This window comes from Hippoglossus hippoglossus, chromosome 11 (genome assembly GCF_009819705.1).
Source record: "Hippoglossus hippoglossus isolate fHipHip1 chromosome 11, fHipHip1.pri, whole genome shotgun sequence".
Lineage (NCBI taxonomy): Eukaryota > Metazoa > Chordata > Actinopteri > Pleuronectiformes > Pleuronectidae > Hippoglossus > Hippoglossus hippoglossus.
In genome coordinates, this window is record NC_047161.1 from 8920243 (window position 1) to 8947747 (window position 27505).

At 44.7% G+C, this 27505-nt stretch overlaps 1 protein-coding gene across 3 annotated transcripts in view; it reads left to right on the forward strand.

Annotated features, from left to right (window-relative positions):
- The window catches only part of jarid2b (jumonji, AT rich interactive domain 2b), a 105567-nt gene that overhangs the window by 25379 nt on the left and 52683 nt on the right, over positions 1-27505 (forward strand). For all 3 annotated transcript variants that reach the window (XM_034600234.1, XM_034600235.1, XM_034600237.1), the window contains exon 2: positions 24634-24760. In XM_034600234.1, the coding sequence (XP_034456125.1) occupies positions 24634-24760 (127 nt within the window). The remainder of the gene's footprint in view (positions 1-24633; positions 24761-27505) is intronic.

Here is a 27505-nt window from a genome sequence, read left to right on the forward strand (position 1 = left end):
AATGAAGAGTTGTGTACTTGCTCAGTTCTGTTGTGAAGAAGCCACATTTACTGGCTGCACATCAAGATCACTTCTCCCTCGCTCAGACCCGATTCCTCTCTGTCTGTCTGCTCGTCAGCCTGACTCACACGGGTCCCCAGCACAGATGCCTTGGCCCACTATGCATGTGTGCGAGCATGTTTTGTGTGTGTATGTGCGAATGTGAGTGTGTGTGAGTGCACCTCCTGCTAGCTCTCAGCAGGACTGCCAGTCAGTTGGTGACTTTACTCCCACACATCTTTATCTCTTCTGCTTTCTCACCATTCCTCTCGCTGCTTTGCTTCCTCCTTCCCGCCTGTCCTTTCGCCGTCTTTAATATCCCAACGAACGCCATGAATCACGTCCTCCACGCTGACAAATGAGGTTATAATTACACCGTTCTCCATCTTGCCTTCATTTGCATGACTTCTATCTGCAGCTTAATCCATGTGGGTTGTTGTTTATGCTCGAGTGGAGGGACGGGAGTTTGGGATTTGGACGAGGGCCGGACAGAAATGTGTGAACTGTTTCTTTCTCAGGCCGCGCCTCATGATGTAATGTCTGCCACGCTGACGACAAAGCTGTGAGATTGTGTCTGTATCAACTCGAGCTGGTGTTTTGGGGAAGTTGATGCAGATATGAATGTCTCTCCGAAGCCACATCGTGAGCACAGCGTCGGTCCACTATTCATTCAGCTTCCTCCCGTCAAACCAGTGCATCCACACTCTTGATACTGGCGGGTGTCGACTCCCAGTAGAGACACTGTCTCTCTCTGCTACTGCTACTGAGTACAAATAGACCGACAGGACCTTGCACACTCACACACACATGCAGCCTTCTCTCTCTCCCTCGCTCACTTTGTCTCAGTAATGCACTATCGACCTCTCCTCTACTTTGCAGACCTTGGGCTCTCCAGTGGCCTCAACCTGTTAAGTACACAGACGCGCACACATGCACGCCATGACCACACTGACCTTTCAGCTCTCAGAACGAGACTTGATTTCCAATATGGGTTTGTCTTACAGCACTCCGCTCCCTCCATCCTTCCTCCAGTCACTGTTAATGTGATTAGGCTTGTGCGCCTGCTTCCGCCATGTTCTTTCCTTTTGTCTTCCCGTCTCTCTCTCTGTCACTTTGTCTCCTTCTGCCTCACCCGTGTTCCTCCCTTTTGCCGATAAAGCTGAGGTAATGCCACGCTGGGGTTCTTCGCTGTGCACCTCTGCTGTGTGCTAATTCACTAATTCACTTTATCAATCCCTCTCTTCATGGTGGACCATTCCCTCCGTTCTTAATCTAATCTCGCTTACTTCTGGCCTGTTCTTCCCTCTCCCCCTGTGGTCACTCCCTTTCTCTCTCAACACTCCCTCCACTCGTGGTAACGCTAACACAATGTAATTTCCTGTCTAAATTGGGTAAACGTAGCAGGGCCAAAGGAAACGCAGCATGCTCAATGAAGCTTAGAGGCCACTTTACCTGATAGAAGCCTGAGCTCTTTATCCCAGCATTATGTGTATGTGTGTACATTATATTGTGGCTTTACAACCTCGTATTCCCCTTTGTTTACTTACCAATATAATGTATACGAGTCAATTATAAGTTCAGAGTGCTGCTGAACACGTGAGGAAAAGTGTGAGGGCCCTGCGAAAGCGGCTCACCAATTCTAGTCCTTGCACTGTTTGGCTGCACAGTTGTCGTGACCTTTAAAAAGCCACTTGCAGGAACCCCGCTCCAAAATGTGGCTCATTTCTGAATTTGCTGAATATCTCTTTTTTTCTTGCCACACAGGAAATGCCACCAACAGTCAGTCGACACTTCATTTATCAAAATAAAACCCACGGCTAAAATGCTCAAAAGCGGTGAAGAAGTTTATTGAAACCAAAATGGTCGCTTCGGCTTCACAGCTCATTCATCCCCTCCAGTGTTCCCAAATCTCATTAAGTGGCGCAGGCCCCCCATGGTTGGTGGGAGTAGTAGAAGCATATCCAGCTTTGACACACAGAGAGGCAGGTTTCATTTTTAAAGCGGAGCCTCGTCAGGAATAGTCTTGGCTTATTTTTGGCTGCTGTTATTTTGATGTGCAGAGTGGGAATAGGAAGAGGGCATTAAATGGAAGGTGGGGCAGACTGAGATACGGTGAGAAATGACAACCAGGGGGGAAAAGGTGACCTCACTTAGGAGCCCTCTGTGGCCGGCGCCTCCTGGATGTTTCTGTTTGTTCATCTCTCTTTTCCTCCGCATCCCCGCTCCAACCTCTGGCAGCAGGCGCCAGGCTGGCAGACTTCGAGTGTGTGTAGCCGTGTGTGTGTGTAAGACTGTACCTATATTCAGTCGCCGGACAGGAAATTGTGGGCAACTGGAATCCCCTGCGTCTCCTGAACCCGGGGGGGGGCGAAGGTAATAGCGAGAGCCTGGCAAGAGATGGAAATTTCATGCTGCATTTTCATTTGGCGGCTTGATCATTTCATTGCATTGTTACTGCAGGTATTGCATTGGTATGCGTTTGTGCTTCCTGCCAGAGTGCATGTCAGAGAGGGGCTGAGTGGAGTCAGACGGGGAAGGGCATGTGTCTGGGTTGGAGTGGGCGAGGGAGAAACAACCCCGACTCTGTGAGGGCCAACAGCCTATTTGGCCCGAGAGCTTCAGGCTGTTCCCCGGCCAGCCGCGCCTGCCTACAGCAATATTTACAACCATTTTTTTGGCAGGTGAGAATAATTGAACATGCATTTGTTATTTGGCAAACAAGCATCTGGCTGCCACGCCGCGCTCAGGAGAACGCCTCTCGTGTTGTAGTTTTTAACACTCCGCTAATTGGGCCACGTTCAAACAGTGGTTGTAATGTGTTTTAAATGATCAGATGTAATGTTTTACTGCTGAATGTTTTGCTACTGGTGGAAATGTGACACTTACGGCCCCCTTTTTAAATATGCAATAAGTTACATTTGGGTTCTCTCATATTTTATTCAAACTGACAGCTGATGTTGTTATTAATGTGTAGGAATTGTGTTATGTCAGATGTGGTCGATTCATGAGTTTGAATGTCACTTTCTTGGATAAAATGGCTGAAATTATCAGGAGAATTGTGCTGAGAAAAGATTCTAGGTCAACTTTTCCACTTCTTGCCTTATTCTCATCAAATGCACAAATGACTCGGCTGGAATATTTTTAGGAGAGGAGGCAGGGAGTTGTACCTGCACGAGAGCCTGCCATTATTTCCATGTCGTTGTAGATATTAGTAATGATTGGAAGGCGAGTGCACAGCAGGGCTTTGCTTTTACTCACATGTAATGGCTAGAGGCACCACACTTACATATGGAACAGGTTTTAATGTTTTTTAATGCAATATTATAATTTAATTCCTTATTTCTTAGCTCTTTTTTTGCCCCTTGTCATTCCACTGCTGCTCTGCCGCGCTCCCTTCTCTCTCACTCCCTCTTCTCCTTTTTCAATCCACACTTATAAACGACAGAAGAATTAAAACCATTGACGGCTCCTCACTTAGCTAATACAGGAAAACGATTGTGAGCGTTTGCTAACAGAACACGGGCTTAAATTAAATGGCACATTTTATGAGAGCTCCGTAAATCACGCAACCAGAGCTCCGGAGATGTAAAAACACAAGCTTTCGTTTAAATGGTACATTGGGCACAATTAAAGGTACTTAACACTGATGGCACCTTCATTCTGGGAAAGGTGGCGGATGGAAAACTGCTCTTTATGGCCAGTCAGCCAGAAGTGAAGTATATATATTGTGACTGTGTGTTGTTAACAGGAGCCTGGTCCCTCGTAATGTGTGTCTCCGCTGTTGTGAGGGTGAATGGGCCGTTTTATCATAAGCTCTGTTTGTGGGAGAAAGAGGGAGACGGGATCGTGAGGACAGGGTGTCACTGTGCCGTGAAGCCACCAGGCTGTGCGGGTGAACCGGGCCAAGAGCAACAGCTGACCCACATACAGCTCACAAAGAACCCCCCCCACACACACACACACACACACACACACACACACACACACACACACACACACACACACACACACACACACACTCTCTTTCACAACAGCTCGAGGGGAGCGTGGTTTTCTACTGACATAATTTTCACGAGCGGACCCACATCAGCTGCAACTGTCTGTCCTCTTATACCCGAATGCTTTGTGCACTTCTTTTTCGCTCTTGCATCTGTGCGTCTCGGTGGCTGTGGCACGGGGGTCTTCAAAGCCCCACATTGTTCTCGCTGCTCGTCGGCTGATTTCATGTAACAGGTGCATTCCTCCGGGTGGGGTAGAGCGGGAGCGTTTTTATTAAAACACATGAATCAGTTAAGAGGCACGGTGCTGTGGGGCACAGGGACGAACATGCGCACTCTTCCCTCCTATGTTGAATCCTGACAGGAAATGAGCCAGCGTCAATAATGAGCAGAGCGGGGGCTGGCGAGTATCTAGACTGGGCGTGTTGTGCATGGCTTGGTGTCGGTTACCAGCCTGTCCAGTGATAAGTGAGGTTGCCATGGTTGATACTGAGGGTCTGAGTCATAAAATGAGGTTTGGCAGGATGAACAGGTGATACGCCATTATCTTGTGAGAATTCATGGTCGGTTGCTAACAGAGGCGTATCGGGGAAACGGTGTTGGCACCGAGGAGTTGTGACAAAACAATTTTCTACTTATTAAGAGCTACAGTTGTCACATGTGAAAGGCCATATTGTAAAATGTTTCCCAGTTGTGAATAGAGATGTTCCGATATCATTTTTTCCTTACCCATACCAATTCTGATACTGAGACTACCGATCCCATACCAGTGCATTTAAAACCATAACAGCTGTATGCTACTAACCCTGTATAGATGTCAGGATTGCTATCATTGTTGTATGGCCTGGCTCAGGTGAAACCCTTTAAAAAACAAAAGCATACTGAGAATAAATGCCATAAAACTTCTTTTAATATCTAGTTTGACAGTCATAACTGAAAAAGAACTCAAATAAATAACTCTAGGAATACACAACAATTACCTCCATTGAATAGCTGGTTAAGTGCATCCACTGTGATCATCCATCCGTTTTCTATACAAGCTTTTCATTTTGAGGGTCGCAGGTGGCAACGAAATGATTTCTGGTAAAAGAAAAAAGCAGTTTTATCAAGGTGAAACCAATTTCTTTAAAGACCTGGTATCAGATCAGTACACCGGTTTTCGGTTGTATCTGAGACATTACACAAAAGCATAGTCAGGTTGTAACAGTTGCGTTTTCTATCTGGACACAGTCAGAAACACTAAAGTATCAATCTGAAACACTTTACTACCGGGAAATACATGCACTCGATGCGAAGCTGTCGGCTGCGGACAGGGAAACACTTTCAAATCTAAGGAGAGATTACAACACGGCCTCAAATGTTTGACTTAAACGGATATTTATTTCAAGGTATATGTACTTTTACAGGTCACAGCGTGCACACAGACATTTAGCCCTTTCTCCTTCTCTTCCCTCCTTCCCTCTCTCCCCTCCCCTCCTCCTGCTGAGTCTGTGGCAGGTTAATAAAATAAACATACATCCAGCAGTGGCGGTGGCAGGCATGTCAGACTCCCTTAGCTGTCATCGTGTGTGTGTGTGTGTGTGTGTGTGTGTGTGTGTGTGTGTGTGTGTGTGTGTGTGTGTGTGTGTGTGTGTGTGTGTGTGTGTGTGTGTGTGTGTGTGTGTGTGTGTGTGTGTGTGTGTGTGTGTGTGTGTGTGTGTGTTATTTGATGTTTGTCTGTGAATCTATTTCCAACACAGACTGTCACTTTTAGCCGGGGCTTGTCTGTCAAAGCCTTCTCTCAGTTAGCGCCCCTCCCTCGGTGCAGCGGAGCCCATATGGGACCGGGCATTAGCTTCGGCACACTGTGTACCAGTCCAGTTAATGGCTGTTCATCCGAGTTCGCTGCTGTAATTCTATCCTGGTGGGTTAAAGAAAGTAAATCTTCCCGTTGGAAAATTATGTGTTCCCTGTCATTTGATAGCTCTGACTTGGAGTCGTCTACTTTATTATTGTGTTTTTAAAAATCTTGTACATTATGCTTCAAATTGAATATCCTGAGAGTGTATACACATGGGGTAGTAAATTAAAAACTACCTGCAATATGTGAGTGAAGCTAAAATGTGTTTAAAATCATGTGTTTTTGAAGCTAGATGCCGAATTCTTCCTGAATATTTTCAGGTTTTCTTGGTTTTCTGTGATATGTAATTTAATAGTTTGCAGGGTTTGAACTCTCAAAGCTCACCTTGGGCATTTCCCGCTATTTTATTTCATTCCACGGACCAATAAGGAGATTATTCAGTAATGGAAATAAGTGTTAGTCGCGGCCCCGGTGTGTATTGCTTTGCACAGTGTCGGATTTGTTGTAAATTGATCAGGTCTTACTGTACCTAGTTACTCTTTCTTTGGAGATTAACTGCGGAGGGGATGGTGAGGATTTGAAAGAGTAGCGTATGTGTGTGTGTGTGTGTGTGTGTGTGGGCCCTTGTCCTCTATAGGCTTTATGGTGTGGGCCAAGCACAACACAGCTGCCCACCCACCCAATCTGTCTCTCCCTCACACACACACACACACACACACACACACACACACACACACACACACACACACACCACCTCTCTCTCTCCCTCTCTCTCTCTCCCTCGCTCTCTTTGAAGTTCGTCCCAGTCCAGTAGAGTGGTACAGGGTCAGGATGGAGAGGAGGATTAACGAGGCCCCTGGTATAGACGGATGAAAGGATGGCGGGATGAATGGTCTTTATAAAGTGTTAGATGAGAGGAGCGGAGGCCAGGTGATGACGGCCGGGAGACTTTGGTTCTAAAGCAGACATGGCGATAGAGAGCCCACATCTGAGGTTCAGATTAGAGGCGGGATCAGTACCGACAGCGCTGATATCAGCACCAGGGGCCTGATGTACTTCTCTGTGGTCGTATTTACAGTAGTGTTTAACGCTTCTGTTTCACCTCCGGCTATCGTTGAATGTCTCAGGTTTCTTTGTAGGATAAAATCTATAATTTAAGATGAACCTTTTTTTCTGCTGCCTTTTTAAGGTGATGGACTCAAAAGTCCAATTTGCTTGGATGAGGATGACATGATTGTGTCATGTCACCAAATGCAGACAATAGAGAAGTAGTCCTATTCATAATTTTTCTCAGACGCAGTGGTGTGGTTTTCTCTGGCTGTTGGGTTAGATTCCTCCTCAGCAGAGAGAAATGGCGTCCGTTTCTTTCTGTCTTTCATACGCTGAAAAACAATATGCACGCCGCAAACTTGCAGGAGCACACAATCCACTGTGCCGCTCCGCCGCCACTCGCCTGCGCGGCATTAAACAGACAGTGATTGATCTACGGTATGATTGTTTATTTTGCAGTGCTGTCAGTGATGGATGAAGATTTGCACGCGTTTGAAAAGTCTCGGTGAAATATGGAGAGAGGAGAGCAGGGGGGGGGGAGGGGGTTGTTTAAAATCAACTTCCCCCCAAGGAGAAATCCCAGCGGGCTTGTGGGACAACCTGCCATCGTACCATCACCTCTTTCTCAAATGAAATGCCCCCCATAGTGCAGTGGTAAGTCTGCAATTGTCATTTTAATAACTCTAAAGGATTGTAAACAGGTATTTGTCTTGAGGTTTAAATTGTTTGAGTGTCAGAGAAACCAACCAGTCTGTGGGCGTATTTAGTTTTTCAGTAAAGCACAGCGATAAGTCACCCTGAGCCTCGCTTGATTTCAAACCAATAGTTTTCCATTCAAATATCAGACTATAGGCAAAGGTGACCGCATGATCACTCGCTAACATCTGGCTTTAATCTGCAATGGGAATGGATTAAATCGCCATTTGCTCCCAGGTCATATGACTCTGCAGTAGACACAGGTTTTTATCGGCTCTGACGGAAACGTGACACCTGAATGAACGCGCTAATTTGGCAAGACGGCGAGGTGAGAGAGTGCTCAGGTTTCTGTGCATTCGTGACATCGAACATGACCCACCGGGGAAAACAAAAAAGAAAGGCAACCCCTCAATTGGCAATGGGAATGGAGTCAATCGCCTTTATGTTGCGGGTTTGCCCCCTTTTGAAATTAAGACATTTTAAATCCCCCATGTTCACCCTTTAAATTTGGTGTGAAAGAGGTATTTCTGTCTAATGCAGCCCTGAATTTTTTTAACTAAAACTGGGCAAGCAGAATTTCCAAACTTCTTCTTTTTGGACGCTCTAAAACTCCAGATTAGTGGAGGATGGGCCTAAATATAGGAACAGTGATGTTTCAAAACTAAAATGTAGTAGTGTGAATGTAGCCTTTATCTGTATTGGCATTGCTGCAGCATTTTAACATACACTCAGCAAGCACCCCATGTCTCTTTAAGTCCTCTGTCTATTGATATTCAGTGGGCCCTGTTGTCTTCGACAGATGCCAGTTGATTGCATTCCTTCATCCCAACACAGAGCACAGCAGACAAAACGTCCCTGTCCACAGATGAGAGCCTCCAAGCAGCAAGACATTTCTAACACCCTCTTCAGTTACCTTCCCCCAAGAGGCCAAAAAGGAACCAGGGTGAATGAATAGAAAGGGGAACTTGAGGCACAATGCTTACCTGTCCTCCCTCCCTCTCTTCCTCTTACCAACTCCCTTGTGACATCCCTTCTTTTCTTCTTTCGCTGGCAGAAATTGTCTGACTCCTCCGATTCCTTGGCTACGGTTTGGCAGATGGCTAGCTCAGGAGTTTCTCCAGCCCAGACTCAACAACAAAATCAAAACCCCAAATCCTGCCTTCTCTCTATACTGATATATTTCTTTTTTTGTCTCCCAAATTTGACTCATAACAGACGCCTCGTTTGTCTGCCAGTTTTTTGTAAACCATGGAAACCAGGCTTCCCCTTTTCTCACATTTTCTTTCTCCCTTTTGCAAAAATGTCCGCTTTCACGTGCCAATACATCTCTCCGAATCCAAGCTCATTTGAAGACAAAAGGAAGATGGTTTGCGTCTGTTTTCCTGTCCCGTTTTTGAAGCACAAACAACTTTTAACATATTTCACATCATTAGCGAGGGCGAGGTTCAGAGCGAGGTGAGTGCGCATGCAACTGCGAGCTAAATTTGTAACGCGCTGTAGAAGGAGCTCTGAGTTGTGTTGTTCAGAGACTCGAATCGAATTGGTATCTAGTGTCCGGATTGTTTGCTGTTCCAATGACCAATCCTGAGGTTTTTTTTTATATCGCAACTGCCTGGAAATGGATAAAATAAAAGAATAGTTTTAGGACATTGTTTTCCCAGCTTTAAAGGTCAGAAGCAATGATTCAGGACAACATGGCTAATTTCTGATTTAGACACTTGATATGATGCTGAGCCAGTAAAACCAAAGTTCCCATTCCACCTTTCAGTTTTAAATTAGAACCATGTGACCATAACCTCTTGTGGGCAGAGGATTTGCGCCCCATCAGCAACTGAAAGGAGCCTCTTTCTTTTCTCCGTGCGGGTCTTCCACTGCACTTTGTCATGTAAAGAGGCCCTTATCTGGCTCTGGTTGGGGGTAAAGAGGCCGGGGAGAAATAGCTAACTGGATCCCTGGGGCCAGCAGAGATCCACGCATGATAAATAAGTGACTGTGATTGACGGGTCCTTTTTGGCAGAGTGGCTCAGGCCCGCCCACCCCTGTGTCTGCCGGGAGGTCAACTTTGACCCCCCCCTCCGGCCACCTGCTTGCCCCTGACCCCTGACCTTTAGCTGGACTTCTCTGCTGAAAGGCCCAGGATATCCTTTGATGAGAAATTAGGCGGTTGATTTGCAAGTAAAATGTTGCTTGTGTTTTTGTCTTTGGTTGACCATATATACATTAACCATTATATAGTATAATACATACCTGAATGCAGCTTATTCTTATTTCCTTCCTTCTCCTCTCAATCCACTTCTAAGTTACAATGGTTTTTTTCCACCTGGAAATATTTACATGACCTAATTTTGCTGCTAAAAACACTCTTATTAAACGTTTCAGCTAATGATTTTTCTTATTTGGCCCAGGTACCCCACCTCAGTGTGCTGCAATTTCCGCCCATGTCCTCTGGCTTTCCGCTGTGCTCCTCCAGCGTTAACATTTGTTTCGCGGCGTCTCATGAATAGCCGGCCAACAATGACAATTTAATGGACGAAACGAGGGCCGGGAAGCGTAGCGATTTCACACGGCCTGATTTAATTTCCCTCATTCGGGCTAAATTGGGCCGCAGTGATGGGGTAAATAAACAGAATGCGTCTGGACTGCAATAAAGGGGCTCAAACGGTGAGACGCTCTGTGAGTAAGAGGTTGTGCCGCAAAGGTTGCTTTTTCCATTCCCCTGTGAACGACTATTGCTTTATTACATAGTGCTTGTCTTGCACTTTGCTCGTGGACCAACTTAGCCGTTTTTGAATGGCGCAGTAAATAAAACTGTAGGTGCTGGTGTGTGTTGAATTGCTCGTGAGCATGCTTGTGTATCACTACCTCTCATTACTCATTGTGGTTTGCAGCTTCATCTAACTTTATTGGCTGTGATTGGTAATTTTGGAAAGCTTGAAGTACATGAGATTATTTTGGCTCCGCTCCACTAGAGCACACTCGATATATATTACCGCTCATTTAAGATTTTGCACACCAGTCACAGCTGCCTTTTTTCAGGGTTTAATACTGAGAGGACATGAGATGGTCTTTGCTGCCAGTTCCTAAGAAACCCTCATTGTGTGTAATAAGAGGCCATAAAGCAGCCATTTTGTTGAATAAAACACTCGGTCATGTGTCTGTGTTCACGTGTGCGTCTCCACTCATGCACTCGAGTGTACTGTTCCCACCCATTCAGGATGAATGATATTTCCATACTGGGGCGTTAAAGACAGGATGAGAAACATTGTGTTGAGTCGTCACAGAACAAGCGACATAAAACAAAAGAGTGTTACGACACTCACACCCTCCCTCCCTTCCTCTCTCCCCTTTGATTTGAAATTAGCTGAATGACCAGGAGAAGGAACAAAGTAATAACAGGCCCCAGAGTGTCCCTTTCGTCAGCTCCCTGCTGTTCAATGCAAGCCTCAATGTCCACATGGAGTCTCATTTCCATAGGAAAACTAGTTCAGTTGACTCAGAGCCAGAGAATAATTATTTGCTGTGTTAGATTTAGATAATTAACTTGTCACCCGAAGTGATATTTGTGGCTTGTTCGCAACAGTTTGATTTCCCCCCCCACACCCCATGTTTAGCAATTGGAGATAATTGTGTTTATGTAATAATAGTCGCATTGCCCAATTATTGCTTTGTTGGAATGGTCTCATCAATCTGGCTTGTTTCATAAAACATTGAATTGCTAAGTGCATGTCATCAACTTGCCAAGATTTTCAAGAAACACATAACACATGTTCTGAATTAGAGTTTGGAGTTATCCCTGTTTGCACTTAAAGTTTGACCTCAAGGACCCGGTATTAACATCCGTACTGCGTGATCGGATCTCAAGTGGTCAGTACCGGTCTTAACGCACACAAAGTTCGTCCTGAGATAAGATCACAAAAACCACATTCCCAGGTGGCCACATTATTTGCCCTGTAAATGCCACATATGAAGAACTGCCTACTCAGCGGACATCCTCTGACCTGCTGCAGTTTAAACATGCGTATTTACCATACGCTGATTGGTTTGTAACCACCACCACAGTATCAAGACCGATCACAAATTGGTAAAAATCTTTCTTGATGATGACTGACATCTTTATCTATCCATGTTAAAGCCAGGTGTGAACACACGTACTTAGCGCAGACCACATGTGATCGGATCTCTCAGGAGGGATTTTAATTCCAGGTCTGACTGACGCCTTGGTGGATAAGGCAAGCTTTCGAAATATTCCTCTTCGTTGCAGTTGAACAGGATGTTGTGTAGGAGGCACAGGTTCCCGTTTTACGCCTTTTGTCTCGGGTGTGATTCCAATAGAAGCTGCAGTAGAAGGTATATAATTAGCAACCCATGGCTATTCGTAAGTGTGCGTTCACTTTCAGACGGGCACGCACACGTACATGTATAGCACTGAATTGCTTGTCAGAAGTAGCTGTTGGGAGCGGGGATGGATATGCACCACTTGGCCCTGACTGTGTGTGTGTGTGTACATGTGTACATAACAGTACACAGTCTGCATGTAATGATCCAGACAAGCACTTGTATAGCTTGATCCTTTAAGTCCTTCAGTGGCAGGCTTGTTGTATCTATGTGTAATATGTGTGTGTGTGCAGTGTAGAAAGAGCTCTGTGTTTTGATGTGCTTGTTAGTGAGATTGTCAGCCAGAGAGAGACTTGACCTTACATGGGCTCTACAAGCTACTCTGTTGTTGCTGTCATCAGCCCGAGTCACACTGGTGGGAAATGGGTCTCTTTGCTTTGAAACTAAGTTGTAATATAGCTTTTGTTTTACTGTAGGATTACATTAATTATATCACTAGTGTGGGATATCTGGCTTTAAGCTATTGTAAGTATCAGTGCCCAGAAAGAGTCAATTTCACTATCTAACTTCTTTCAAATAGAGAAACTGGCAAGTTTGCGTGAAGTCAGATATCGCACTAGTTTTTACCTTCAGTCAAACAAAGCTTGTCTGCACAGTTGTGAAAACGTTGTTATTCTGGAGTGAAGATAGAGCCTGGGAGTCTGACCTTTTGGGAGATAATATCTTCTATTCCAAGGTTATCCACAGGCCTGGATCTTTGCACTGTGTTTTTAAATGGGATTTCTGGAGCGGCAGCCAATATTTTGTCATGTTCTCATCTGGGCTCGGTTTTGGTTTGTTTATGGTCTGTATCCTCACACCATCTTCCACTGAAATAAGCTACATTTAAGACACACACACACACACACACACACACACACACACACACACACACACACACGCATATACACGCAGCTGGGGCATGTGCGAACAGTTGCACAAAGTCGGACTAACCCTCAAATGACTTACCCACAAGTGTGCACATGTATCATGGCCAACAGAGGGCATCTCGGGACACACACACAGCACTGCCCCACCTCCAGCCTGGCTAGTTGTCGCCCGTATGCCCCCACCAGCCGCCTGCCAACAGGCGGGTTAATATTGCCACCAGCTGCAGAGGGGGTGATGCCAACCATTGCCAAGCGGGAACCAGTGCCAGTGTGGCCACACAGGAGCCACTGTCTCTTCTCTTCTCTTCTCTTCTCCATGACATTGCTTTTTTCTGCTTGTTCCCACTTTTTTTCTGCTTGTTCCCACTTTTTCTGCTATAACATACGTCACTGCGTTAGTGCACTTTCATATATGGGGCAATGTGACTGCATGGATCCAGGTCATCCAAGGGCAGTCATCCATCTCATTGAACAACACTGGACAGTGTATTGGTTGCGTTTTCTCTTGTGCTTTTCTTGAAAATGTTCATCACAGAAGCTCTTTGTTTCTCTGCCTCGTCATTATTCTCATGTGTATTTGTGTACAAACATCAATCTCTCGCTGTGTTATATTTATCTGTCGTGGAGGTTGAGACATGCTTCTGTTTACCATGCTGAAATATCATTGAGTGGGTTGCAGAGGAATAAATGTGCACACACCCAAGATATCACCGACAAGGATGTAGCACTGAGGTTAGGCCAACACCCAACATAGCAAGCAAAAGCCCACAGATAAGACATTTCTCAATCTGTATTCAATATTGTAGCTGACTTGAGTGGACGCTAAGTGTAAAAGTGTTGGGCTGGGTCACTTTGCAGAGTATCTTTCCAGGTCAGAAAGTGTGAGGAAGTTCCCATTTATCCAAATGACGTATGTTCAGAGACGCGAGGACACACCTGTAAAATCGGCAGAGCAGGAGAGAAAGAAAGATTCGATGGGGGTATAAAGAAAGAGTTAATTTTGCTGATACAAAAACAATGTATAACTTTGCTCGCTGGCCTGGCCAAGACTACTGCTAAAGTGCTGCAGCAGCAGCTCACACGCACACACACACGCTGCTTATAAATCTTTTAAACACTTAATTGCACTCGCATCAAGAGACGCTACCACTCAGTGCATCAGAAAGGGATTGTACCGAGATTGAACTTTCGTTTGGATGTGAGCGATGTGAGGAGGGTGCAGGGGATGAGAGAGGGAGGTGCAGAGGCCATCTGTTGTTCCTCTCCTCTGCGTTTGTTAAATCTCAACAGAGACGCAGGCAGGATTTAAACATTCACCGACAACATTTTAGTCATCTCCGCGGAGAGATGCTGCTGAAGTGGCTCATTTTTCCACAGTTGAACTCATTTGCGTTGCTCTAAGTAGTGTCTCCCAGTGCTCCGTTATTTAGCTCTTCTCTTGTGTGGGCAAGCGGTGGCCTCTTTCACACCATCACTATCTTTTTTTTGTTGTTGTACTGGTTGTGGAAAGGAGGAATTAATGAGTCTTTCTAGGAAAATAGCTTTGTCTGCGCCCGTGCAAAAGTCTGCGAGGGGAAATGAGTTTCAAGCCTCCGGCGATGCGCTATTGTTGTTATTGTGTGAGTGTGTGCCGGTGCTCGTGTGCGTCTTCCTGTCTGATTGTTTACAGCCTTACCTAACTGCATTCCAGATGTAATCCTACAGTCAGTGTGATGATTTCGACTATCCAAGGCTAACATGGAGACTGTCTAGAAGCCCCTCTGAGGCGTTGCCCCTCACCACAGCTCCACGTCCATACAAATGGCACCTTCCTCTCGTAGCACACACTCGAGATGCTGCATAAACTGACCAAAGGCCGGTGGTTCTCTGTATATTCGTACGAGCCTGCAGGCGGTTCCTGTCAGACGAGGCACGAGGCTAATGAGGTTACTGTGTTTCCTGTTTCTACTTTCCTGTCCCCTCCTTGTGTTTGTTGGAGTGGGGGGGGCTTTAGTTCTGTGCTGCATTATGTGTACACACGAAATAAGTTGTATATGTTTTGAAACGTATTGCGTGCATTTAGACACTTTAAATATTTACAATAGCGTGTTAGTACCCTGCCCAAGGACTGGAGGTGCCGGGAATCGAACATACGTAGAAGACCTAAGCTTTCAGCCAGAAAAGTATAGTATAGTTTCCGCTAATTTATCACTGCTGTCATAAGAAGTCCTGTTTTTGTGTTTTTTATTTAAATCAAGAGGTGACATCCTCCTCAACATCTTTAGGTTTATTTCTATATATATATATATATTACTACTGTCATATGTTATATTTGTTTTTATAGAGCAAGAAGGTTAGAAAAGCAGTTGTTTTAAGAAGGAGCAGCAGCCTACAGCTCCTGAGGGAATCGTACAGAGGCGTATGAGCCAGTGGCGCTGCGTCCATGATGACTGATAGCACAGTCGATCAGAACGCACTGTGCATGTGACCATAGTCTGCGCGTGCGCGTGTGTGTGTGTGTCAGCCCAGGGAATTGAGTCAGCCCTCTGGTCAGCGGCAAGCAGCCAAAGTAAAGAAGATGGGGGTGTGAATCACATGGTAACTCACGATATGATAGAATTTGATATCACAATACAGTGATTCTGCCTTAATCGATGTATTGCAATGCAGTCATATAACGATACATCATGATATCTGTCTAGCTGAAGAACAATTCAAAAATACACAGAGGTCAAGTGCAGGATTTCTTTATTATTCACTGCAGCATATTAATAATCGAATCTCATGAGTCAGGACGACGATATATTGCTATATCGATATTTTGTCCGACCCATAGAAAATGACAGTGTGACAGAGTTTGAGGGTAAATGTGTTGAAAGTGGCTTTTATTGTTGAATGGGATCCAGTTGTTCGGCAGCCTGTCAAATACGAGCACACATACACACAAACACATTTTTGCTTAGTGCTCTATTTTAACACATTTCTACCACGAGGCCTCTATGTCAGTCTCTTGTAAAACCAGACGTGGCCCCGAACTCTCAACCTGCCAAATGCAACTAATAGAATATGAAGAATTTCCCTCAGCTGAGCCCTAAAAACCATGGCAACGAGGCTGCGAAACTTGACTGAGACACTACTGCAAAGCTAATGCCGCACTGTTACATTTAACATTTGACTTTATGAGAGAAAATTCCCTCTACAACAATCCACCATCCTCCCCTCGCCTCCGTTGCGCAGAATGAACCGTTGCTTTGAGCTCTGGGTCTTTTTGCTGTAACGCTCCTCTGGTGCTGCGTGCCCTGAGAAACCTTTAGAAACTCCTTCTACGTACTGTTAGATAATCTGTTTTTAAACTGCTATAAAAGCAGTCAGTGTCACAGCAGTGTGATGAACAAACCAGCCGCTCAGATTATGAAGGAATCCAAGGGTTTGTTTTCTTGTTTTTTTCATTCACAAATTGATTCGGTCTGTTTTTGACTTCTCAAAATGAATAATAGGTTTGGTTGAAATTTGATTAATAGATGACTCAAGTAAACAACCGATTGCATTTTGGTAACAATGTTAATCTGGAAAGTTTGTAGTCTAATAGTTTCCCTTTGAAGTGGTTTGCTGCACATTCCTGTGGTGGTGGAAAGGTCAGGGTGTTGATGTCTTTCAAAGTGATGGCAAACCATTGATTTATAAAAAATGAAACCAAGAAGACAATCAATAAAATAAATACTCAGAATGATAAATTCTGGAATGCTTTAGTTGGTGGAGAATGAGAGCTGTGTGCGTGTGTGTGTGTGTGTGAGAGAGAGAGCGAGAGAGAGAGAGGTCAAAGGTCAGAGCTGAGGTCAGTTGGTCACATAGCCAGTGTGGGTCGGTGTGGGTGGGCAACCCACTCAATTTCAATCTCTAATTATGCAGCCAGCTGGGCCTGTTCTGCACACACACGCACACGCGCACACACACACTGGATCTTCAGAGCATTGTGACATTTATTTCTCTCAGTCAAAATAAACTCGGTCACCGTTTTAATTTAAAAGCTCTCTCTCTCTCTCTACCTTTCTCTCTCTACCTCTCTCTCTCTCTCTCTCTCTCTCTCTCTCTCTCTCTCTCTCTACCTTTCTCTCTCTCTCTCTCTCTCTCTCTCCCTCCCTCTCTCCACGCTCCACTTTTACCAGGCTGGTCGCGTTTTATGCTCCACGGGGCTGAATGGCGCTGGCAGTCTGTCACTTGTGTACGCTCAGATAGATTCAGACGGCGTGCGTGCGTGTGCAAACGCAGACAGCTGATATGATTGACAGCGGAGACACAGGAGGGTGGGTGTGGGGGGGGGTGGTGTGTGAGTGTGAGTGAGCTCGGTAGGAGGGACCATCATGACCAGGCTGCAGACAGACAGCATTGTTCTGAGAAACATTTATCTGCCTCATGTTAGAGTAAAGAGGATTTAAAAGTGGACATGCGGACCATTAAAACATTACCTGTTTGAGGTGGAGTATCCAGAAAACAGCATCGTCTGGTTTCATCATTTTTTTGTTTTGAAAGTTCTGGTATATCACTGTTAGTCTAAGGAAGTTGTGCTCAGCAGTATTTCCGCTTAAGGAAAGTTTGGCTACATGAAGGTACCTTCAGCCCATGTGGCGTTCCTTTCCTCTCCTGCACATGGAAATGCTCTGGAGCTGTTGGGGCTATCCCAGCATGTCTAGTTCAAAGGGAAGGCCCTGTGGCTGCACATGCACACATGCATTCCAATGCACTGAGCTTTCGGTGTAATGAGGAGATTATATAGGGCCTCTTGTCCCCGGCAACCCCACAAACCCCTTTTCTCTTCGGCTCGTCTCTTGAGCTGAGCATCCGGTCTGTACTCGAGGCTGTAAGGGACATGGGACCAGGATGTAGTTAGGATTGGAATGTGAGATTTGTTGAGCAAACGCGTGGTTCATGGTCGAGGAAGTTGACCTTGTTTTACCTCGCTGCTCAGCAGAAAGCATGGTCCTGTTCGAGCTGCTACAAAAAGCATTTGTCTCTTGTTGTTACTTGGTTGTTTCTAGGGAGGAGTAACCATCACTTTGACCAAAAGTGAGCGTTGAATTTGGAGATACTTTCTTTTTAACTTCTTTGTTTAAGATACAAAGCTGTGAAAAGTTTCCTGTCAGTTTTCTAGTGAATATCTTCTTTGCAAACTGGTGAAAAAACCCACTAACATCTGGCTTTTGTCTTGATTGAGCATGGATTTAATCAGCATTCACTCCTGGGTCAAATGACTCTGCAGTAGACACTGGTTTTTATTGGCTCCGGCTCTGATCGGCAGCTATGGAAACGTGACACCTGGCTGAATGCGCTAATTTGGCAAGACAGCGAAGTGAGAGCACACTCCAGCACGTTTAAAAAGTATGTTTGGGTTTAAAAACGTGCATATACCCACTACTTTTGGTTTATAAGAGGTATTAGATGTACTTGTTTGCATTTCAACTCTCTATTTGCTTTGAAGAGCCCTCCCTTATTGTTCTGGGCATCATTTGGACCTCTTCAAGGCTTTTCTTTAATAAATTGCAATTGTTTTTGTTTCTCCGCAGCAGCATAATAAAGCTGTCTTACATGTTTTTTCTAATCCGCAAACTGCCGGTCATGACCCGACGAGAGGGTACACATATTTGGCAATTAAATAATTGTTATCACTGTCATGTGCAGCACTTGGGAAACCCTGAGCAGTCATATTCTCACAGCCAGTCATCTGGGACCCATGTGTCGGGGAGAGAGAGAGAGAGAGAGCGAGCGAGCGAGGGATCGAGATGGGGAAGGAGGAGGAGAGAGGGTAGTAGTGGGATAGAGAGCCTCCTGACCACTGGGTACAATAACCCGGGCTTTATTAAAACAACATCTCTCGATCCTTCCATCTCTCCATCCCTCCTCTGAAGGGAAATGTGTGTTAGAATAACAGATTTTGGGCCGGTTGTGTAGAGCAGATCGCAGCTGGCGCGTGGCCCACATTCCTCTGCCATGACATCCTCTCAGTCGGCAGCAGCACGGTGCTATTTTTAGAGCAGCTAGTGTGAACGCTTACATAGACGTATACACAGAAATGTATGGATATGCAGACATGTGTGAATCTGTATGTATACATGAGTTCGCCCCAAGGATTTGCTTTACATAAGTTTCTTAATACCACAGTAGCTATAGACACATACCAATATTTGGACTTATTGTTGCTTTGCCACCTTTTGTGTCAAAACCAAATCAGTTTATCAGACATTTAACAGATGTACACAAACTGAAACACAAGAAAACAAATGTGCAGTTCAGTCAGTGGATTCTTGTGCACTGTAAGCAGCAGCACGTACAGGAGCTGCAAAGCTGATGCTAGCGTTGCTTGGCTTTCTGTCACACACACAAACACACACACACACAGTGATGTTCTTAAAGGCACAGTGTGTGTTTTGACTGAATGCTGTTCAAAGCAGTTTCACACACATTTTCAGTTTGTATTTTACAAAACGCTGCAGCAGTGCAGCTTTAGATTTTCAGTTTTTATACTAAATGCAATAATAAAACAAAGCCTGGGCTGGTGTTCAGTGTGTTTTATGTTGTGGAAAATGAACCTATTGTTTGCGCATGAATCTACTATGGGACTTTAACTTGGTTATAAAAGGGGCTTTGTATTTTGTATTATTTATTTCCAGTGGTCAGATCTGATTTTGATAGTTTCTTTGTCTCCAAGTTTTAATAACTCTGTCATCCCCCTTCCCCTCATCCCTTAGATCTACTCCTACATTCAGGATCTTTTTTTCCAGCATCCACTGTTTCACACAGCCAGCCCAATCCACTTGTTTCTTCATCAACCATCAGGGTTATTGGCTTTGCCTGCTTTGCAGAGAGGAATGTTTGAACAAGGCGGGGGGTTATGAAGTGGAACCAGCCCCACTTTTCATCCAGCAAGATGAACAGATACAGATGCAGTGATGGATTTAATCCTGCTCAGACTCTAGACCTTGTTTTTTTTATATTATCCGCACATGGAAGCGAGCGGTTCTCAAAATTTAGTTTACTCCTTTGTGCTGGCACTGATTGTTTTTCATTGATGGCGAAACTCGAGCTGATATTAGATGTTTTTCTGGGTTTTTATTCGGCTCTTTACTTAATCTGTTGTGCATATTCTCTATGTCATCTGGGAAAGGACTCATTAAGAAAGAGATAAACAGACACTGTAGCTGGGGATGACATTTATTTTGAAGCACTAAAGCCTTGCTGTGAAGGATCCAGTACAATGTCAAGAATTTAAATGTTGGAAGAATTTGAAGCTTTTAGATTACATGTTCTTTTGCAGATCATTTATTGGGGAAAGTGTTTTTTTAGAAGCCCTCTGGGAATGATATAATGCAATTTACTGCACATTTCGGATTTATTGAAATGTGCATGACAGACACAGTGGACCTATAGATGTCTGTCTGTGTATTTATGTGGTTGTTGCAGGTTGATTTAAGAGGAATTCTTAGGGTTCTACTGGGATCTGCTATGATCTGCTACAGTATGCACGGACCCCTATGCAGGCATTTGTGTGCAGCCCAAAAGGCAACCCCTCAGACTGTACGTGTGAACTGCACATGCCCCGGGTACAATATATCCACCTGCTGGAATGGAATGTGGGATCGGGTACCATGAGCATGTGACCGGAACAAATATGCAACTATCGGCAGATGGGGAATGAGGAAAGTACGGTCAACCATATACCTGTGTTGTATTCAGGTGGAGTTGGGGGATGGGCTTTTATAAGTGACAATGCAGCCACACAGCGTTCCTGATCCAACTCTTGGTTACATACACACACACTCGTGCACAGAAAAGGTCCTTGCGCTCATTAGTGGAATTCCACCAGCCCGATGGAAGCCGGTCGTGCTGTAGATGTGTGTGTGTGTGTGTGTGTGTTGGTGCCAGGTAGTGCTCGGCTTGCATTGCTCTCTCTCCAAGAACTCTGGCAACACCTCAAAAAAGCACACACAAATATAGACACACACAGCGTCTGAATGAGAAACTGAGACGCAACCCAATTTGGTTTTATTGCTTATTTGAGTAGATGTTTCCCTTCCTCTGTCATGCTACACTTACCCTCTGGCAGGCAGAGGGATACAGAGGGATATTGAACGCTGCCGCTGTCCATCGCCGCTCAATTTTACACCTGGAAACCTCCGACACATTCAGTGAAGGAGCCTGGCTTTTGTGACGGAAAATCCAGTGAAAGGAGCGGAACGCCTCGGCCAAAAAACAGATTTCAATCCACCTCTCTGGTCAAAGAAACAGTTAACCTGCAGTTGAGCAAAGGTTGTGAAAACCCATTTAAACGATCTTCTGAAGAATGAAGGACTATTGAGGTGGTATAAAGGTGCAGCAGCTGTAAATGGAGCACGGCTTTAACGCTCACTCTTTTTCTCTCAGCTGATGAAAAGTCGGTCAGCATTTTTTTTTCTTCCCAGACCTTGTTGCTGTGTGTGAGTGTGTTTGAGTGTGTGTGTACACAGCTCAGGAAATATCTGTGGCACGCAGCCAACGACTGGGAGAAAACCAGAGAGAAAGTGAGAGAAGTGAAATGTAGATGAACTTTAAGATCAGCATTTGGGGGGAAGAACATTTTCAGCTTGTTTTCACTCTCAGTACGGTTATGTGTTCTGTCTGTGTGTTTCAGGTAGAGATATGGATACCATAGAAGCTGGATGTGTGAGGGTTTGTTACCCTGTTGTGTGTGTGTGTGTGTTGGTGTGCGTTTGGCCTTGTGCCACACCACGAGGGAAAGAATGCCAGTGAACTGTCTAGGTAATTGGTGCTTACCTGGCAGGCTTTTACACACACACGCACCCACACACTCACAGAGACATGCACACACACACAGAATGGATTAGATGACATTAACTACAGGAGAAAATGGCATAATTGAACACTTGCACTGTGTGCGTGCGTGTGCGCGTGCGTGTGCGTGTGCGCTCATATGTGACAGTGTAATGAGGGACTGCATACTACACACAAAAAACACACCCTATCAACCTCTGTCAGAGGCTGCAAAGCACCGGTGCGCCGAACAGTCCGCCCGCTTGTGTGTGTGTGTGTATATGCGAGTGTGCGTGTGCATGTGCCAGCATGCCGGCTGCATGCAGGCAGATGTGGCTGTCACCCGTCAGCTCCATCATGTGCAGACACCCAGCGTTTAATCTTGCCCCCCCCCCACCTCTCCCCTTTTTAGCTGAGTGCTGAGGAGACCTGGGAAATCAAAACAATATTCTGCAAAAGCTTATTTTTATCTGTTAAAGAGACAAAAATAAGAAAAATACAGTAAACAAGCAAAATTTCCAGCCTTGTCAATATTGTCAGAACATATTAAGACTCATAAACTGATTCAAGTGAGTGAATGAGGTCGTGCCAGTTTTGTTTTAATTACTGAAGTGTTTCATTTACATTAGCTGCTTTCAGACATTTCCTGAAATTTTCCAGAGGGGGCTGTAAATGAGAACGCGAGTCAGTTGCTCTGGACATTTTCTGAAACTTTATGTTCCGGGCCGGTTTTTAAATATTTGGAAAATGTCGGAGTAGTAGAAGTTGGAAAGACAAGGAGATTATGTTTCCGACATTTTCCTGTTGGTGTGAACGTGTCCGACCTGGACAAACTCCTGCTGCTTTCTTTATATGTGAAACTCTAGGAAATATCCAGACCCCCATAAATAATCCACTGACCTTTCACTATATAGTTTATACCCAACACATTGTCAACTATGAAATGCAACTGAGAAACATTTGCACACACCTTATGTTGATGCTGCTATAATTATCAGTGGGTTGTCTGCACCATCGTGAGGGATATTTCATGGATCATAACATCTTTACTGTGCGCGTTTGACTGGGTGCGAGTAGAAAATTCAAGACAGGGAGGGGATCGACAGCACCAGCAGAGAGAAGACATTTAGGATGTGCAGTCATTTCTGTAGCATCACTTTCACTCGCTGTGGGAAGATGCATAATATTAGGACGAGATTAAGCTTCTCTCTTTCATACACCCAGAGAAAAAATACCGGCTGACACACAGTGTGTAACCCCGACCGCAGTCATCTGAATTCCTCTCTTATTTATTTATTTTTCGAGAGCTCACTCATGCACCCTTATTGGAATGCTGTGACTTTTATCTTGTTATTACAGCTGCGATAAAAAAATCTTGTTTTAATAACTTAAGCGTGAGGTGGAGACTTTTTATTTTCAAAATACCTGCAGCCCCGCGCAGATGTCACCGAGATGTCTGCCAGCCACTTAGCCCGAGCCAACTGCACTGATCTCAGTCAGCTGGATGATCAGAACGCGCTCCCACTCAGGTCTCCTCTTGCATTTCGCCTGACTCAGACTGAAGGAAGCGCGCTGCCTGGGATGAGTCAACAGGATCAGAAATGTGTTTTTAATTCACATCATTAGCATACATTAACTTTTTTTTGCACAAAGCCACAAAGTGTTTTCTTCTCTCGAAACCTTACAGCTGAGATCGACTCGCCTCGTGGCATGACGAGAGAAAAGCATCGTTCGCGTTCCATTATTTATTAATACCTCTTTGTTGTTGCTCATGTCCTAATCTCATTTCCTTTAGTCATTAGTGTTGTTCGACATCAAACACAGCTGCCAGAGCAGTGAGTGCAGGCAGCGAGGGGAGGCGGGGGGGGGGGAGAAGTATGGTTATTGCAGTTGGACGCACTCTAAAGACCCTTTTAACAATGCATGTTGCAGCTGAATATTTTTTTTTCTTTCTATTAAGCTGTTTAAAGTCTTTATTAGTAATATATTGCAGCTTTGATGTGTTATGCATTGTGCCGTCTCGTGCTCGCTGCTCGGATGGAAACCGACCGGGGACGTGTCTTGGAAAAAGGATGTGTTGTGCGTATGTGTGTGTGTGTGACTTCTGTTGACCCCCTCCGACAATAACGTCCTCTGTCTCAGTCTCGCTGGGAGAGATTAGCAACACATGAACTTGCAGTCCCATGATGCTTTTTTCATTTGCTTCCTACCTATTCATCACCATAACGCTCTCCTATCATGGCATTGTGCCGAGATGCCGTCCGTCGCGCATTGTCATGCTAATGCATTGCCTTGTGTCTATAGCTGCAAGCTAATGCTATGTTATGCTAATGTTGTGTCATGCTAATGTCACGATGGTGGGAGAAATGGAGGGATGAAATCGTAACAATGCACATGGAGATTCCTCTCATAGTCAAACTTTTGTTTGTTTTACTAAAGCTTTCTTTGGTTTTCATGCGTTGAACACAACATTTTTGTGTTTCCCAGATTGACTTGTTATTCTGACAGAAAATTATATAATATAAAAATCCCCCTGTTAAATTCCACCGTGCTCTGCTCGGTGCAGTTATTGGTTTATATTGATGTGAACAAATATTATTCCAGGCTCTTTTTACAGAGATACAGAATAACAGAGTTAAAATTGTACAGGCCATACTGACTGGAAAGGTTTTGTTTTGACTTAACAAAAATCTCCAGTAAACATTTCCCTGACCTCAACTCAAACATTTATTGTGTGACAATAGAAACAAAGTAAAACACTCAACATAAACTAAATCCAACTTCCAAAGCTGCCGTCCATATTAATGGACTGTTGATTGTCTTGTATTTTAGTTGTACTTTTAAATTTGAATGTCGGGTTAGTTCAGACACTCAGTTATTTTAATTAAGGAGGAGAAAGAAACCGTTCCTGTCTGTGATAATGCTCTGTACTCATGTTCTCTCTCTCTTTTGGATGTTTTCACAGGATGACAGTGACGGGATCCCATGGTCGGAGGAGCGGGTGATGCGAAAGGTGCTTTACCTTTCCCTAAAGGAGTTTAGGAGTGCACAGAAAAGGCAGCTGGATGGCGATGGAACCACAAACTCCAATGGTGAGTTCATCCACATCCTGCACATGTACTGAACCTGCACCTCAGTGGCCCTGCTCAGACCTGGTGGGGACAGCTCTGAGTTTGTCAGTTCACACCTGATATTAGAATGCACATCTCACTCCCTCTGCAAATGCTCTTAAATGTAATTTCTGCTTGCAAAAACAAAATAATGCTTTTTTAAAGCTGTCCGACTTCTCACATGGGTTTGTTGTCGATTTGTTTGTGTGTTATTCTGTAAGAGCGAGCAGGGAAAGGAGGGGCTGAGTGAATCAGTGTGTGATTATTTTGCTCCTTCGTAATCATAAAAAAACCCATAGAAAATCAATATCTGGCGGTATTGATATGTGGCAGTCAATGTTAATATTGATAGTGACTGCAAATAAATCTATGTACGGGCACAGAGAAGTGTGAAAACATTTGAAACTGTCGTGGCTCAGAAAACTTTAGCTGAGTAGGCGGTTCTCCGATGTGAGCCAGGATGCATTTGCAAGAATATGGCAACATATTGGCCAGAACATCTCTGAATTTGATCTAAGTGATCAGATCTCAAATGCATCTAGATTGCGTTCATGCAGTTCTTCCAGTTGTCCATTTGTGATCATATCACTTGAGATGGGTGTTAATCATGACCTATGACATCATCTTCCCATCTGTTTGTACGTTTTGTACTTTTATTGCTTTCCATTTTTCCACAGTATGATATTTTTAGTATTTTAGTGGATTCCTTGTCACATTGTTAAAGACAGGAAATAAAATATCCTGACCTCCAAAATACCATTTCAGCCAAAGGTCCAATGTAAGAAGTTTTTCCCCTTGTATTTGTTTTTAGCTGAAATAAGGACTTTGCGAACAGTGTCTCGTGAACAGCCCTGCAGTAATGAAAGACTTTCAACGAATGCAATAATTTGACATGTTGAAAACGTTCATGCTGTTAAGACAAAATGAAAGAAGCATGGGATTTGCCCCACTAGCATTTTGTGGACTAAATGTCAGTGTTGCCAATTCTGTCTGGCTCTGCTGAGGTTAGTGTCTCAGTTTCGCTTTTTCATTCCCTTTATTGCAAGCGACAGTTTTATTAGTTTGTTTGCAAGTGAAAACTAAGCAAGTTTTCCTTTGCCCGGGGCAACCTGATCTCACTCACTTTACATGGAAGGAATCCAACGAGAACAAATGATCAAGGACCCTCCGTCGCCTTTTGTTGTGGGTCAGCGGGCTGCAGTCTTCTGGCTCCGCTTGTGCAGTGTCACATCCTCAAAGGGACCCTCCAACTGAAAGCTTTTCCCACTTGTTTTCAAATGTTGACACTTCGCACAGAGGGACTCTGATGAGGTCTCCCACAGTATCACGCACAAGAAAAACATGTGTGGACGCGTTGTTAATCTGTTCCAGCTCCACTCTGGGGTCCAGGCTCATTAAAACCCAGACTAATAGAAACCCCTTCCGAAATGAATTAATACTTGAATTTGCTTAGATAGACAGTAATACAATTCCAGGTGGAAGTCGGCTGCAGGAACAGTTGAGGGATTTTGCGGTTGTAAACCTGAAACAACACGAGCAGAGCGAGAGCACAGGGGGAAAGATGAACGGCTTGTTTTGAACCGAGCTGCCACCGTGTCTTTTGTTTGACACCGGTGCTCCCACCCATAAAAAGCCCTCAGCCAGCCAACAGCGGAGATTTGAACTTCACACGTGCCTCAGAAGCTATTCTCAGCTGACATTAACACAAACCAGACACTGGAAGAAAGGAAACAGGAGGAAAAAAAGAGAGCCTCTGAAAGTTCACGCCCAGCCGAGGAAGCCAGCCAGTCACCCAGCGAGGCAGAAGAGAGAGACAGGCAGACAGACAGGAGGGAAATCTCTTTTGAAATGTATCTTACCTTTTTCTTTTTTTTTTTTTTTTATATTATATATTTTTCACACCTTTCCTTCCTTCCTTTCTTCTGTCTGTGCCGAGTGCCCCTCCCCTCCCTGTATCTCCGTGTGTCTGTCTGGCATCTCGCGGCTGCCACTCCACAGCTCCTCAGGGCCTTTTAAGCCACCGCGGGTAGCTGACCTTATCGCCTGAATAAAAATGACTCATTAGAAAGCATCGGCGGCCCGTCGCACCGGGGGTAACGACAGCAGCCCGCGCTGACACAAAAGGGAGCCGGGGCTGAATAGACGGGTCCCGCTGTTTTAGAGCACCGTGGGTTAGCGAGGCTTTGGAGGCTGGGCGAGCGGCACGGTTTCCTGTTCTCGCGTAAAGACGCCGTGGTGAAACTGTCAGCCATTTTGGAGGATCACACTCAGCGTGCTCTTCGTCCTGAATGGGCAACCCCGCTGTTTTAGAGGACTGCGGGTTATAGAGTCTGGGCTTATGTTAAAGGCAGACATGTGCCACAGTTTGCAGGCTCACACAGACAATACTGTGAAACTATCAGCCATTTTGGAGAGTCAGGCCATGCATGGACATAATCATCACACGTGTGAGACAGAGTTGGAGCAAATGACAGAGTGGAGATTATTTTCATTAGTCAGTTAACGAGTCACTTACCAGCAGATAATTAATCAAGGAAAATGTTGATAATTTAATCATAGCTAAACCAAAAAGGGTAAAAGTTATAGGTATATTAGGTTTTATTGCTTTTCTGTGTTTGAACTCATAAATTAAGAATATGTGCGATTTAGATTTGTTTATTGGTCACAGTAAGCAATCTTAAGGCACCACCTTGGGAAAGTACAACTTTTGTAGGTTAATAATAATCT